Source organism: Aulonocara stuartgranti (assembly GCF_965226115.1).
Source record: "Aulonocara stuartgranti genome assembly, chromosome: 1".
In the NCBI taxonomy this organism is placed as follows: Eukaryota; Metazoa; Chordata; class Actinopteri; order Cichliformes; family Cichlidae; genus Aulonocara; species Aulonocara stuartgranti.
Window position 1 is genome coordinate 15,002,648 of NC_138939.1, and position 14,922 is coordinate 15,017,569.

Here is a 14,922-nt window from a genome sequence, read left to right on the forward strand (position 1 = left end):
CTCGGGAAAGGAAGGAGAGAGGGAGAGTGACAGATGGCAGGCAGTAGATTAGCCCTCTCTTGTTATTCTCTGCCCTTGTAAGAGTGTCAGCCAGGCACTTTCTTTCTGTTTTTTTTTCTCTCCCTCATTCATATTCTCATGCACAGGCTTCTTGTCACCAGATATGTCAGTAATCACCTATAAATGACTCTTTAATCTGGAATACTGTCAGTTTCAACCACAGCTCTCACGCTTATTTTTTAGGACATTAAAAGCTGCCTCTCTCTCGCCAAGATCTGTGATCACTTCCTGTCAACTGATGTTGATTAAGGAAATGCTTCTGTTCGTAGGTTAGGCAGGAAGTGCTGAGCGGAATGATTAGAATTTCTCTCCTGCTTTTCCTCCTCCACCTTCATCATGTGAATCTGAGCGGCCGATGGCAGTGTGATGATAACAGGGAAAGTTGTCATTCTAAAGATGCGAATATGAAATGAAAAGAGAAAATGTGAAGAAAATAGTTGACGTACCAGTCGGACAGTTAAAGATTACATCTGTATTCAGTGTTGCATTACTACTGTTATTAATGGTTCTATAAATAAGTTCACACGACATTCATAACTGTCTCAGATCTAAACAATTCTGTTCTGTTGTGCATGTTGTAATGATCATTTAACAGGAAGAGTGCTACAGCAGCCACAGATAAGACCTATAACTATTTCTCCAACCCAGCATAAAGCTACTTACCGCCTTCTGTCAACAAGGAGTTCATATGTGATACATGAGACAGAGTCTGCTACATTTACCCTGTTATTTACATTACAATCAACCCCTGTGGACTGTCCCTATATAATAATATTTTAGTCTGGACCAAAGTACTGGGACAGACCTGCCTGATCACACAATCACATGCAATTACTTGAAACTTATAAACCCCAACCTTCAAGAAGAAGCTGAGCCTCCTACTACATAAAACAGGTTTATGCAACAATAGGCCAATTCCCACACTTTGTTTGCAAGTGCATGACTCAACAAGAGCGGTTTCAAAGCCTGATGAGATAGAGAAAGAGTCATAGTCACTGCTAACAGGAAGGCAGGTTTAAAGTCATTGAGAGTATTGGTTTGTCGCTTTAGTGTAGTAGCTTGTCTTTACTCATTTTCAACAGTTGAATGTTGAGCTACAACTTTACTCTAGATGGACATATTGTAATCGTATCTATAGCTACAAATTGTGGACAAAGACTGAAAGTGTATAAGCAGCAAAACAACATCTGGGCTTAGTCTTAAAGGGCGTTCACACAGGAAACAGTGTGCTTGTTGAGCGTTGGTTTGTTGCTGAATATTGGTAACCAGTGGAGTTCGTTTTGTGGTTGTCTAGGTAAAGCTCGAAGGCAGGACTGGGTCATTTTCCCCAGGGGTCACACAAGAAGCTTGCACCATTGTAGAGGATAAACTCATTCCTGGTGGATATTAACTTTAAAAATTAATTACCCACCCCTGTGCTAAGGTGTCTTTCACTGTCGTATTTCAACTAATGCTATTCTTTGATTAGACTGTTGCCTTCATGACCTGGACCCACATAAGCTTTAGAAAATAGAGAGCTGGAAATATCCTAACAGGATTGATTCTTGTATTGTGAAACTTATAGATTTTTCAAGAGTCTACAATAACCTTTCTTCTATTGCTCTTAGGAAAAAAATGTAAATGGTTGTAAGTTTAACATTTGCTATAATTAAGTAGTCCTATCATGGACTGCAGTTGAACAAAAACTTTGTGTCTATAATAATAACTTGATGGTGTTTGCATCACACTGGGGAATAAACATGAACAAAGTATAACATCGGTACATCAAACGTGGGCAGTTTTTTGAAGAAGTGGTGTCTGTTTAACACCAAAGGGCTGTAGATCCTTTGTTCAGTCTACATTAGCTGATCAAACAGAACTGAACAAGGGTTTGTATTCCTGGACTCAGTAAATGTTAATAAGTGCGTGTCGGTTTAGCTTTAGTAGTAGCATGGATTGCACTCTGGCCGCTACGACGTCAGTGTTGATAGTACTGAAAAAAGTCCATGTGGTTGAAAAGATTTGGGATGCGGCCAAAGTGAACAGGAGAAGCCCTGTTTGACTCTGCTGACCGACCAGAATCACTCTCTCTCTCTCTCTCTCTCTGCCTGGTCTGTCTCTGTACCTCTCTCTGCCTTTTTATCTTCCTGCTCTCTATGACAGTACTGTCCTCTCTTAGCTACAGTATTGACTGATTACTGGACCGTGCTTATGTGTGTTTTGCAGATGGCTGTGAACAGTAGCTGAGGACGTCACTGGGAGTTCTCCACCTGCGAAAATGAATGGTAAGATCACTGCGTTTTGTGTGTATAAAGGACAGTGTTAAATCTGTGTGGAGAATGAAAGAAAGAGGGGTGTGTGAATGTGGCTCTGCAGAGCTGCTGAGGCCAACATAAGGCTAGTTTTAGTGATAATTGCTGGGTTGTGTTTGGCCTACGTTTGTGTACATATTCTTGACCAGCTTCTTTATAGTTTGACACAGTTGTGCTAATTTTGAAGTCTGGTCCATATATTTTCTTTTCTTTCTTTCTTTCTTTTTTTTTTTTTTTTAAACCCACCAGGTTTACTGATAGCTTCAGTGACAGGATTAAAGTACCCAGATTAGTATATTTTTGGTGTTGGTGCAGGTTATATATGTTGTAGGGCTGTGCGATATGACCAAAATCTCATATCCCGATATAAGAATTCTATCGTCCCGATAACGATATAAATCACAAAAATGTAACATTTTCTGTAAATTATGTGAATCTCGTGCAGCTCGACTTGCAGGAAGTGTTTCCAGCTGCGCGTCATGTAGCTGGAGTCGAGTGTTTTAATAGATGCATGAAACTATACATTTTTAGAAAGAAAGAAGTGTACTTTATTGGTCCCCGTGGGGAAAATCCCTCTCTGCATTTAACCCATTCACTCAGTGAAACATAGACATAAGATTAGACATAAGTTGTAACGGCCGCCGTTTTCTTTGTGAGTATTTATTACACAGCGTGCTGCGGGGAAAAGCCTGTTCTAACGTTTGAGTCTAAGGTTTATTTTTTAACACCTGGCGGCTCTTTTTTACTTCTCTTCCGTAAATAATCTGCTCTTTCACGTGATTCAGTTTATTTTGAAAAGTCTCAACAGGATCTTGAGCTTTATTGTGAAAGGTTTATGTGGAACATAAACAAGCGGACACGCGATGGTGTTACCGTCCTTGTTGCTAACCACAAGGCATAAAAACAGGCGCTTGTCCGTCTGTAGTGTGGTTATATTAAATATAAGAGAAAGAGATAACTTTAAGAAATTAATATAGCCACTACAGTGACCATCAAAACGATGAAAAAATATTGCGGTAAACAGTTTATTTTGCAACATCACGAAACAAACGATAGCGTCAAATGAAAAGATAGACGTTTTTATATCGTCATCCGATATATATCGTTATATCGAACAGTCCTAATATGTTGGTGTTGTTGATATATCGTGGAGTAAACAGCCTTGGTGAAGAGCAGTAAAAGTGTCTTGTTTTGCACTTAACAAAGTGAAATTTGAGCTTCATTATCACTTTGTCAATACTGGTGGATTCCCAGTGTCTGACTGCTGCTGAGGCTGACGTCAGGGTACTCTTTATCTGTGTCAGTTGGTCTGTGTGTGTGCACCTGTCTTCCTGTTTCCTTTTTTTTTACGCCTGTGTAATCTTGTGAAGTGAACTGAATATCTGATAAATTAGCTGACATTAATTAGAAAAATTAAGCCTGCTACTTCTTGGGGTCTATTTGCCTGGTATTATTTAATCTCACTGGCTATGACTGAAACTTTACATTTCCTTTCCCCCCTCAGGTGGTCCAAGTGTGTGGGCAATCTCCCCAGAGGAGAGGGACAAACATGATCAGATGTTTGACTCCCTCTCCCCAACGATGGGCTACGTCACAGGTACAGACATTTAAACATGCTGTTTGTCCATGATTCACACAGTGACTGGATGCTGGTTTTCAGAGTGCTATTTTATCATGATGAAACTGGAAATTGCAAATGGCTGTGACTCAGTTGGTATCCCTAATCCCCAGCCCCTCCCCATGCTGAAGTGTCCTGGTGCAAGACATTGAATACTAGGTTCCTTCAGATGGCATGCCAGTGCCTGTGTATGGAAGTAGAAAACATTGTAAAGCGCTTTGTAGCACCAATAAAGTTGAAAAGTGCTTTATTAATGAAAACATGTGGCCCGAGGACCAGAACCGGCCTGTGAGCCATCTCAGTTTGCCCTGCAACATCCTAAAAGGAAAAAAACAGGTTTATCTATGCAGTGCTAAACATTAAATAACTGGCAAGATGCATATAAATTTTGATGAAATATTTGGATGGAATTTTAGTGAGTGTCTAAACGAGGGTGGCCTGCTGGAGAAAATGTTACCCACCTGTGATTTACAGTAATAAACAGACACGTACAAATACAGACGCGACGAGGCACATGTAAATATAACCAATATAACATATGTATTAAAGTCCAGATAGTGATGTACAACCTCATACTTGTAAACTGACACTTTTTTGTTTTCTTCCCTCTCTGTCTTTTTATAGGAGACCAGGCAAAGAGGTTTTTCCTTCAGTCAGGGCTGCCTGCATCAGTGTTGGCTGATATATGGTGAGAGAAACACAGACTCACAGTGGATAAGATGCTGTGCTTGAGAAGATCTTCCTGAGAACCCATCACCGTTTCCTTGCTTATGTTTTGTGTTCTGTCTCCCAGGAGCCTGGCCGATATGAATAAAGATGGAAAGATGGACCGGCTGGAGTTTTCTGTTGCTATGAAGCTTATAAAGCTAAAACTTACGGGTACACCACTTCCCTCATCGCTTCCAATCATCATGAAGCAGCCTCCAGTGCGTGCTCCCACCATGAACAACCCCACCAACCCTGCCTATGGTACGATATTATTATTATATCGTACACTATAGCAGTGAATTTGTTAGAAAATTAACATTTTACTATTGGCAAATATGTGGAGTTTTCCTTTAATGGACATGGCCCACAAAAACGGGAAAGAACGAGCTGCTATGGCTCCTAGGTAGAAGCGAAAATATGATTTTTTTTAAAAAAAAATGTTTAAATGAAGATCCTCCATTCAAAGATTTCGGAGCACTTAGACTAATCTAAACTGTGTCTGACTGATTGTTTCCATGCATGCATTTAGTCACTGTGATCAAAAATGGTGTATCTAATTGTGTCATAGGAATTGGCTCTATGGTGCATGGAACAAACCTTGCCATGTTGACTCCTATGGCCGTGTCACCTATGACACCAATGACGGGCCTCAGCCCAATGGTTCCTTCATCATCAGGAATGAACCCACTAATGATGTCCACTGCCCCCACGCCCCTGGTTCCAATTATGGGAAATACCACAGTACCAAATGGCACCATGGGTCTCCTCCAGCCAATTTCTTCTGGAGGTTTGAATACTGGTATGTGTAATTCTCTTATCCATTAATCAGTTAGCTGTCATTTTTTTCTTTTTCATCTTGTATCTGAGAGACTTCTAACAGGAAATCTATTAGGATATTATTAAATATGCTACACTTTAAATATTCCAGGTTATCATAGCGCTTTGTGTTATCTGATCAATGTTTATCATGCTAGTTGATCAGGTTGTCACGGCTGAAAACTAACTAAAGAAGCAAGTCCATGAAGCAGCAGAACTTTGTTCTGAAGATTTTCAAAGTTTTTCTGTTTTAAGAGAAGGTTTTGTCCAACAACTTGAACAACTTTGGTTTTGTTTATTTTTTTTTAAAGATTAGTATATTTGGAAAAAAGTGTATTAAATATTCTGTCAGCTTTTGAACATGATAAACTTGCATTAGCTAATAGTGAGCAGGATTTGTATGCAAACTTGACCTGGATTGGAGTTTGGCCCAAGCAGCTTGGTAGTGCTTAAGTTTTGGAGTCCACTTAAAACTAGATCTAGATCCACAAATTTTGCATCACGTCGATGCTCTTAAGAAAATACCTCAAACTAATCAGAAACTAGATATTGGTTGGGGGACTCGAATAATGCATGTTATGGAGGGAATGTTCATCTTTGTGTGTGATCTGTTAGACAGCTCTTGTTTGTCTTTTTGGTTATTGCTTTCTTGATGCTTATCTGCTGTTTGTTGTAGTATGAAAACTGCTGAGGAGAAATGCTGGCTGTTCTCTCATATTAAATACTGTATATTTGCTGACAATGAAGCAGTTCTGGGTATTTTAAGGGAAAACCAGGAAAATGGAATGGCTCCTGTCCTGTTTTGCAGAGTCAGGTTTCTGTCTCATCTCCATACAAATGGCCTCCCTGTCCTTGACAAGGTTACAACAGTGATCACAGTACAGGCATCTGCCATTTAAGAAAACTGTAAAGACAGAACCCTCAACTTTTCCACCAAGTGAAAAAAAGAACATCACATTTTGTAATTGTGGTTAAGTGTGTGAATAACATTTTGTGCCCTATTGTTGAAATATGATTAACGCGCATGTGTGTCTCTGCTTCAGGCCTACCTCTATCTGCGACCTCTTACGCCTCTCCGCTTGGACGCGCCTCTTCGCCTGCTGGTATAAACATGGCCCCAACACTGCTAGACCTGGGATCTGGCAGGTAAGACCTGCACATATACGTAAGCATGTCTGGGCAACCTCTGACTTGTTTACCTTGTCAGTTTCTTTTAGCCCTTTTCAACTAGTACCTGCTCATCTCGACTGGGTCTGTAGGGTTTCCATTAAGTGTTAGAACTCGGTTCTAGGTACTTTTTTAGTAACTACTCAACCAGGGTCCCAAGTGATCTGAGTCGACACGAAAAATGTGACAACAACAGCAACAGACTGCCTGCCACTGACTGCCGATTCAATGGTGTCAAAAGCGACTACTCACAAAAATCCACTCCGTGATGCATACAAATGACATTACAGGACTTCTGGCTGCATTGCTATATGTCAGAAAAATAAAATTTCAGAAATTGAGTTGAGTCAAGCTGAGTAGGTATTAATGGGAAAGGGCTATTATCTGTACAAACATAAACATTTGGTGTATTGTTTTTCAGCTCCGGTTCTTCAACCCCATCTGTGATGTCCCCCATGAATGCTGTTCCCAGTGACTGGGCTGTGCCACATGCTTCCAGACTTAAATACAGACAGCAGTTCAACAGCTTGGATAAACAGATGATTGGATACCTCACTGGTATAATGCATTTATGTGTATGCTCACTGTATAGGTTATATAAAACCAAACTATTTATGGAATTTAGGTGTGGAGACAGTCACTGATGACTTCATTTTCCTCCCTCTTTTTTTCCCCTGTATCAACCTTTAGTTAGCTTTAAGTAGTGGAGGCTATAGTAGCGGGTGTGTTCAGTCAGTGTTTCTCAACACACACATGCACACAGTCAAGTATTTGTTTGTCCTTTTGTTCTGCAAACCTTGTAAAACCTGTTCTTATGAAAAAACAAAGATTTATTGAAATGACAATGAAGGTCAGATTTTTTTCCCCCAATTTTCTTAGTAATGCAACTTGACTGTTATTACGCAGTCTGTATGGTAACAAAATTACACAAAGGGCTTCTTTTATTCCTTCAAATTTTGTGTCCTTGTAGACCTTTGTAAAAAGCTGAGTGTTTTCATGCTGTCACAGACTGTTTACCATCATCTGCTTTTTAGAATTTTGAAACTTTGTACAATGTCACTCTAGGAAAAATTGGTTATGGTGTTGCAACTGCTTCCTGTCTTCACCACACGTTATATGTAGATTAATTCATATATCATCAGCCACTGTACTATTTCACACACACCACTCCTTTCTTCTTCCACACCCCCACACCTCTGTGCTCCACAGCTCTGACATTTGTTCCTCTTCTTACCAGGTCTGCAGGTGAAGGGTGTGATGGAAAGTACGATGCTGACAAAAATACAACTGGCCTCCATCTGGTAGGATTATGTGTGTATTTTGGTGTGTCTGAACATGTCTTTTGATTACTACAGTCAGGTTTGGCAGCCAGAAGTATGAAAGGTCATGCAGTTGTAGCATTATCACAATACCGCTTTCATTATTAAGGAAGTAATTGTTTTTTGTTTTAAGAATGCTGTTCCCAGTATCTATTACTTGTTAAAATGGGTTAAAAAATCTGACAATAGATTTGCTGGTTTTTTTCTTTGTTTTTCTTTTGTTCTACAATATTTTTTACGCAACTGAATACAGCAGGATTTATCAAATCAAATGGACATGTTTTCTACAGTTAGCTACTTAATGCTATAACTGTTAATTGTTTTTATTGAATTTGGTTGAGTTAGTTTTATATGATCATGCATCTTGTGCTTCAACACCTAGTCTGGTTATGTCAGAGCAGCAAGTCCAATAGCTGTAATATTGATGTTGTAATTGTAAATATGAGGTCCAAATATTCCTGAGTAACAATATTTATTTCCCATGAATATTATTCTGCTGAATTTAAGTATGATAAGTGTAAATTATGTTCTATAAAAGTCCAACTTGCAAATTTCCTGCAGGAATTTAGCAGATGTGGATAAAGATGGCAAGCTACAAGCGGAGGAGTTTATTCTGGCAATGCACCTCGTGGATTTGGCAAAGAGTGGTCAACCACTGCCATTAACACTGCCAACTGAGCTGGTACCACCCTCACAGAGGTATGTGGACACACATGTTCTGCTTGACCAAAACCTCTCCAACATTCTCTATATATAAAAGCGTGACGTAACGTTTTTTGCACAAAACCTTGTTATTATGTGAGTGATGTTGCATGCTGTATTTTCAAAGAAACTGATTGAAATCTGTATTGCAGGAGTGCCACGAATGGCCTCAGCTCTTCCCTGATTGATAACTTGGAAATTGAACCGCCACAGAAACCAAAAATGAACAGTCAGTACTACCAATAAACACAACCAACTCACACAGGCAGCAGCCTTTTTAAACTGAGGGTTCATGTGCAGCCAGCAGCTATGGATCATAAATATTTATTTTATTTTTTTGAACACTGAGAAATACTAATATAATGGGTGTAGTTTGAGTTTCCCCTCTTCTTGTAACTGCATTTCACATCTCAGCTTTAACCCTCTTTTTTTCTCTCTCTGTTTCCTTGGTTCACTACTATGGACTTCAAATAAGATGAGTTACAAAACTTGCAGCTCATCTGTGTGTTTCCCATGTAGTGCATAGATTTGACTACCAAAAATACAAAAGAAAATGATGCACAGATTAAAATGATTTTATCATAAATATGAGAGAAGCTGCGCATAGTAAAATGGAAACAGTCGGTCAAACTCTAGTAATAAGTCTGAGTCTTTAAAGAACAGCATCTGGAATGTGGTGCACGTATTGGTGACTTAGGCTACAAGTAGCAGCTGGAATGTTTGGACGTTGTTAAATGCTAATCCTCCAAATCTTATAAAAATCATTCACAATTTTTTTTTTTTTAAGACATGATCTCAAATAAATAATCAGTATTTAGTCACATACATGTTCACAATTCTTTTCTTAATGTTACATGAAAAGTACAGTGATCTGTCATGTCTTCCTACTTTATTTTTAGTATCATTTGAAGATAAATTCAAAGCAAACTTGGAACGAGGGAATGCAGAGTTGGAGAAAAGACGACAGGCCCTACTGGACGCTGAGAGGAGGGAGCAGGAGCGGCGTGCTCAGAAAGAGAAAGAAGAGCGAGAGAAGAGAGAGAAAGAGGCTTGGGAGGCTGAGGAGAGAAGGAGGAAAGAGGAGGAGAGGAGGCTCGAGCTCCAAAGAGAGCTGGAGAGACAGAAAGAGGAAGAACGGCAGAGGGAGATAGAGAGAAAAGAGGTGAGGTGAACGTCTCTGAATGAGTTGGTTTGTTCGCAGTGATGCGTGGTGTACTTACTTCTGTGTGTCCGTTTATTCTAGGCTGCACAGCGGGAGCTCGAGCGTCAGAGAAAAGAGGAGTGGGAGAGGAGGAGGAAAGGAGAGCTCCAGTTAAAGAAGGAACAAGAGCAGGATGAAATCACCAAACTGAAAGCTAAGAAGAGGAGCCTGGAGTTGGAGTTGGAGGCAGTGGTGAGTGCTGAAGAGACATTTCAGTCCAACATAGAGCAAAAATACTTTCTGTCTACATGTTGTGGAGGTTTTTTAAGCTATTTCATCTCTGTTCTTCTGTCTCTACCTCTTTTAGGGTGACAAGCACCGTCAGATCTCGGACCGCCTGCGTGACTTTCAGAACAAGAAAAAACTTCAGAAGACTGAGCTTGATCTTAACAATCAAAGGAAGGAGGCACGTCAGCAGGATATTAACAATCTGCAGAAACAAATTGAGGTCTGTGCTTTTTTTCTTCCCCATTTTTTTTCTGAGATCATTTCTGAGTTTCATTCAGTTCCTTGTGTATTTCTATAATATCCTAATATTATGACATTTAGTGCTGAAAGTAGCAAGGATAGTTGTTTAGTAGTTTACCTATGTATATGAGTATTGCTTTATTGAGAGGGTGTGTGTCTGTTAATCTTTTTTTGAAACTCCGCCCCCCTCCAGTGATGCATTTTTTTTTCTTTTCTTTTCTTTTTTTTTTTATCCATTAGGAGTTCCAGAGAAAGTTGTCCCACTTGACTCCGGAGCAGAAAAGACTGACTGAAAAGCTGAAAAATATGTCTCTGAATAACCTGCCTGGTTAGTAGTGAAAAATTAACATGCCAAGCTTTGGACCATCAATCATAAAAAAAATGGAAAATAAAATGAAAAGAATACCTCTTATATGGCAAATTGACTCATTTTAATTATCACGGTTTTCATTATACCTGTTGTAATTATAATTACTTAATACATGCAACCAGAAGAAGTAAATGCAAACAATTTATGGATTGTTGTCTGATAGATGTACCACCAGTTACCGCAGTGACTGTATTTTATCTGCTTGTAGCATCGACAGTGTCCACCCTAAAAGTGAGCATGACGGAGAAAAAAGGGACGTGTATGAAACTGCGAGAACAGCTTGAAGTTCTGGAGAAAGAGACGGCTGCCAAACTAGCAGAAATGGACCAGTATAACAAAGACATGCAGGTAGGAATCTGTCACTACTTCAGTCTGCTTTTTGGCCAGATGCGTGTGGAGCAGCAGCAACACAGTAAATACAGGTAGAAGGTGCTGTGTTCTCGTCTTGTGGCTAATAAACTAAGCAAGCCCTTAGTTTATTTTACAGCTAGTAGGTACAGTTTGTGTTCTTTGCATGTGTGTGGTACCGAGTTATGTTGGATTTAAACGGACTAAACACTGCAGGTGTGAAAACAGCCTTAGAATACTCTCATGAGAAAATGTTGAATGCTTGTTTTTGCAGTCGTTGAGGTTCATGGCAGCCGTGTCAGGGAACAATAGTTAATGTCTTCTTGCAGTTCTTCTGGAATGTGTAGGATGGTTTCCATCCTTGATCAGTTAAGGGCCAGAATCTCAAGCTCTGTGGATTATATTATTTTTTTGCACTTATTCTCAGCAGTGCAAAATCGTAGAACTGTAAAGCTTTGATAAAAAGGGGCTGCTAGTTTGGATCGACTTCCTTGAAACATATTTATTTTAATTTTTAAGGAGACTGTTTTCCTCATATAAATTTAAAAGCAGTGATTTATCAAATTGAATATTAGACTGTGTCCTTTACAGCTGATCACTAATATTGCTTCCTGGCCCTTGAGGCCTTTTTTGTCTTTCTCCTTCCCTGCCATACTTCCTACTTTGGCATCTGATACGACATCTTAAACTTTGATTCCTCTTTTTCCTCGTCTTCTGGACATTTCTGCTCTTCCCTACACTGGATCCTTTCCTCTCTTCCCATTCGCCCATTTCATTCCCCTTTTCAGTGTGTGGGTGCTGAGGAGTCAATACTCCAGGCTCTCCTCTCTCTGCTGGCCTGCCTCCGTAACCTCTTCTACCTACTAAAGGTTTTTGCTTTAGGTCTCATTATTGTTCTTGCCTTGTTGTATCTTGTGTTTTGGTCCCCTAATTTATCTCTTTCTTTTCTACTTTTTCATAATATTTAGTCAGGTGTTGGATGCTGTTTGTTTATAGGCCTTAGACTGTGCCCATGTCCGTTTTGCATCCTTTAATTCAGCCATTTATCTTTCAGACTGCTAGTAATTATGTGAACTATCTTTGTTTACACCAGGAACTGAGAGAGAGCCAAAGAAATCAGCAGGCTGCACTGGAGAAACTGCGCAGCATAAAAGAAGACAAACAGCGTGAACTCATGCGAAAGAAGGAGCAAGAAGAGGAGATGAGGAGGAAGGAAGAAGAGAGGAAACGACAAGAGGAGGAAAGGAGGCGCAGGGAGGAAGAGGAAGAAGCTCAGAGGTACACTTTGAATTTACATTTGTGTGTTATAAATATTAGTCATCAGTTATACAGCAGATGCCATATGCTCTTTTTCCAACCAACACAAAACGTATTAAGATGTTATTGAATACTGGATATAATTTGTTATTCAGTCAAGTTTGATGATGTTGTTTACTTAAAAAATAACCTTTTTTGTCATGATCAAAAAGATAAAGAGACCAATAGAAAAAAATGTAACAACTCCATATACTGATAATTCACACAATTCCGAGATGAAAATAATGTCATCAGTTCAAAAAACAAAACCCCAAAATAGGCAGGATCCATATCGAACAATTTACGCTGAGATTGACACTTTAGTACAGCGGTCCCCAACCTTTTTTGCGCCACGGACCGGTTTATGCCTGACAATATTTTCACGGACCGGCCTTTAAGGTGTCGCGGATAAATACAACAAAATAAAACTAGTACCGGTACCAAAAAAAGAAGATTTATTCATAACACACATGAAAAGACCCAGGAAAACCGAGTTAATGATAAAAACGATAACAAAATAATGCTGAAAACCGATAAAAACCCTGAAAACCATACATTTCACACCCGAGCCCCAACTCTCGCGGCCCGGTACCGGTCCGAGGCCCGGGAGTTGGGGACCGCTGCTTTAGTAGATCCAAAACTTTTAGCCTAGAAAAGGTTCCCGTGCCATGGCCAGCGTCTTCTGTTTGTCCTCAGAAGTTTTTTGCAATTATGTTCTTCAAACCAGTTGAAATAGCTTTGGATTAACTTTTGAGATATTTTTCCTACATGGCCTCTTCTCAAAACATTTAAATCTTTCTGCCTTTTCTTCAGTTATCTTTATATCAGTTTAACTTAGTAATAGTTAAATACATATGTTGTATGTAAAACGAATCTGTGAAATGCTAGAAAGAGTAACTGAGGAAAACAAAGACATGTTTTTATTAGGAGACTTTAATATTAATTGGTCGGCTCCTTCTTGTCTTTTAAAGAAAAAGATAAGTTCATCAGCGTCGGCTTGTTGCCTGTCTCAGATGATCACTATTCCCACCCGGGTCACGGTCAACGCAGGAGGTCATAGGTCATCATCATGTATTGATCATATATATACAAATGTTCCTGAGCATTGCTCTAATATTGTTTCTATTCCAGTTGGCTATAGTGACCATAATCTTGTAGGTTTGACTAAGAAAATGAAACCACTGAAAACTGCACAAAAGATTATTTTTCATAGATCTTACAAAAATTTCAATGCAGATAAGTATATTAATGACGTAAAAGAAATTCACTGGACTGACATCTGCCTCGAGAATGACCCTGATAGGGCATTATCTATGTTTATTGAAAACTTTTGCTACCTGGCTGATAAACATGCCCCCTTAAAAAGATTTACTGTTAAAAAGAACTATGCACCTTGGTTAGATAACGAACTTAAGGTTGCAATGTCAGAGAGGGATATAGCAAAAGCAAAAGCACATAAGTCTATCAGTCCACAAGAGTGGGCAAGATATCGCGAGTTAAGAAATCAAGTAACTAAATTGAATAGGCGTAAAAAGAAAGAATATTATCAACTTAAGCTCAAAGAGGCCAATAAGGACAGCAAAAAGGTGTGGAAAGTTTTTTAAATAATATAATGGGTAGAGATCTTGCTCCGGTGATGCCTCACATCCACACGGGTGGTACGTTTATAAGTAAAGCCAAGGATATTGCCAATTATTTTGTGAATTATTACAGCAATAAAATAACAAATTTAAAATCTAATATGAGCAAAGGCGATCCCACCTTATCCTGTCGTCTTATACAGGATGTTATCATGAATAATAAACCATGCCAATTTAAGTTTGAGGCAGTGAACGTGCAGATGGTAGAGCGCTTATTGACATCACTTCCTGATGATACATCCTCCGGTTCTGATAACATAGACAGTAAACTGCTCAAAGTTGCAGCCAAGTTTGTGTCCCTTCCTATATGTCACATATTTAATAAATCTCTGGCATGCAGCTTATTTCCATCGCAGTGGAAAGAATCGAAAATAATTCCGATTCCTAAAAACAAGAATGACATTTTTAATGGTGTCAACAGCAGACCTATCAGTCTGCTACCCATTTTAAGTAAAATTATGGAAAGGATTGTCTACGAACAAATTCAACATTATCTAATAGAAAATCAGTTACTCACTCAGTTTCAACATGCCTACAAACCTGGTTATTCCACCAGTTCAGCTCTCATTCACATGACAGATAACTGGTACAAATACCTAGATAAAGGGAATTTGGCCGGGGTGGTATTTCTGGATTTTAGTGCTGCATTTGATTTAATAAATCATGATCTACTGATAGATAAACTAAAATGTTATGGATTTTCACCAGCTGCTTTGTGCTGGATGGAAAGTTATCTGTCTGGAAGAAGGCAAAAGGTTTATTATAATGGTTATTTCTCGGAGGGCCGCGAAATGAACTGTGGTCTACCCCAAGGCAGCTGCCTCTGTCCACTTCTCTACTCAGTTTTTACAAATGATTTGCCGTATGTCCTGGATAAATCTCATCTTGTAATGTACGCTGATGATTCCACCATGTTTT

At 39.2% G+C, this 14,922-nt stretch overlaps 1 protein-coding gene across 1 annotated transcript in view; it reads left to right on the plus strand.

Annotated features, from left to right (window-relative positions):
- Positions 1-14,922, plus strand: part of itsn2b (intersectin 2b) — a 36,784-nt gene that overhangs the window by 6,126 nt on the left and 15,736 nt on the right. The window contains exons 2-17 of the mRNA XM_082527662.1: positions 2,266-2,324; positions 3,856-3,948; positions 4,594-4,657; positions 4,763-4,938; positions 5,246-5,476; positions 6,537-6,639; positions 7,082-7,218; positions 7,898-7,961; positions 8,541-8,678; positions 8,834-8,910; positions 9,581-9,843; positions 9,925-10,074; positions 10,190-10,330; positions 10,591-10,678; positions 10,929-11,068; positions 12,162-12,346. Coding sequence (XP_082383788.1) covers positions 2,318-2,324; positions 3,856-3,948; positions 4,594-4,657; positions 4,763-4,938; positions 5,246-5,476; positions 6,537-6,639; positions 7,082-7,218; positions 7,898-7,961; positions 8,541-8,678; positions 8,834-8,910; positions 9,581-9,843; positions 9,925-10,074; positions 10,190-10,330; positions 10,591-10,678; positions 10,929-11,068; positions 12,162-12,346 — 2,057 coding nt within the window. The 5' untranslated portion in view covers positions 2,266-2,317. The remainder of the gene's footprint in view (positions 1-2,265; positions 2,325-3,855; positions 3,949-4,593; positions 4,658-4,762; positions 4,939-5,245; positions 5,477-6,536; positions 6,640-7,081; positions 7,219-7,897; positions 7,962-8,540; positions 8,679-8,833; positions 8,911-9,580; positions 9,844-9,924; positions 10,075-10,189; positions 10,331-10,590; positions 10,679-10,928; positions 11,069-12,161; positions 12,347-14,922) is intronic.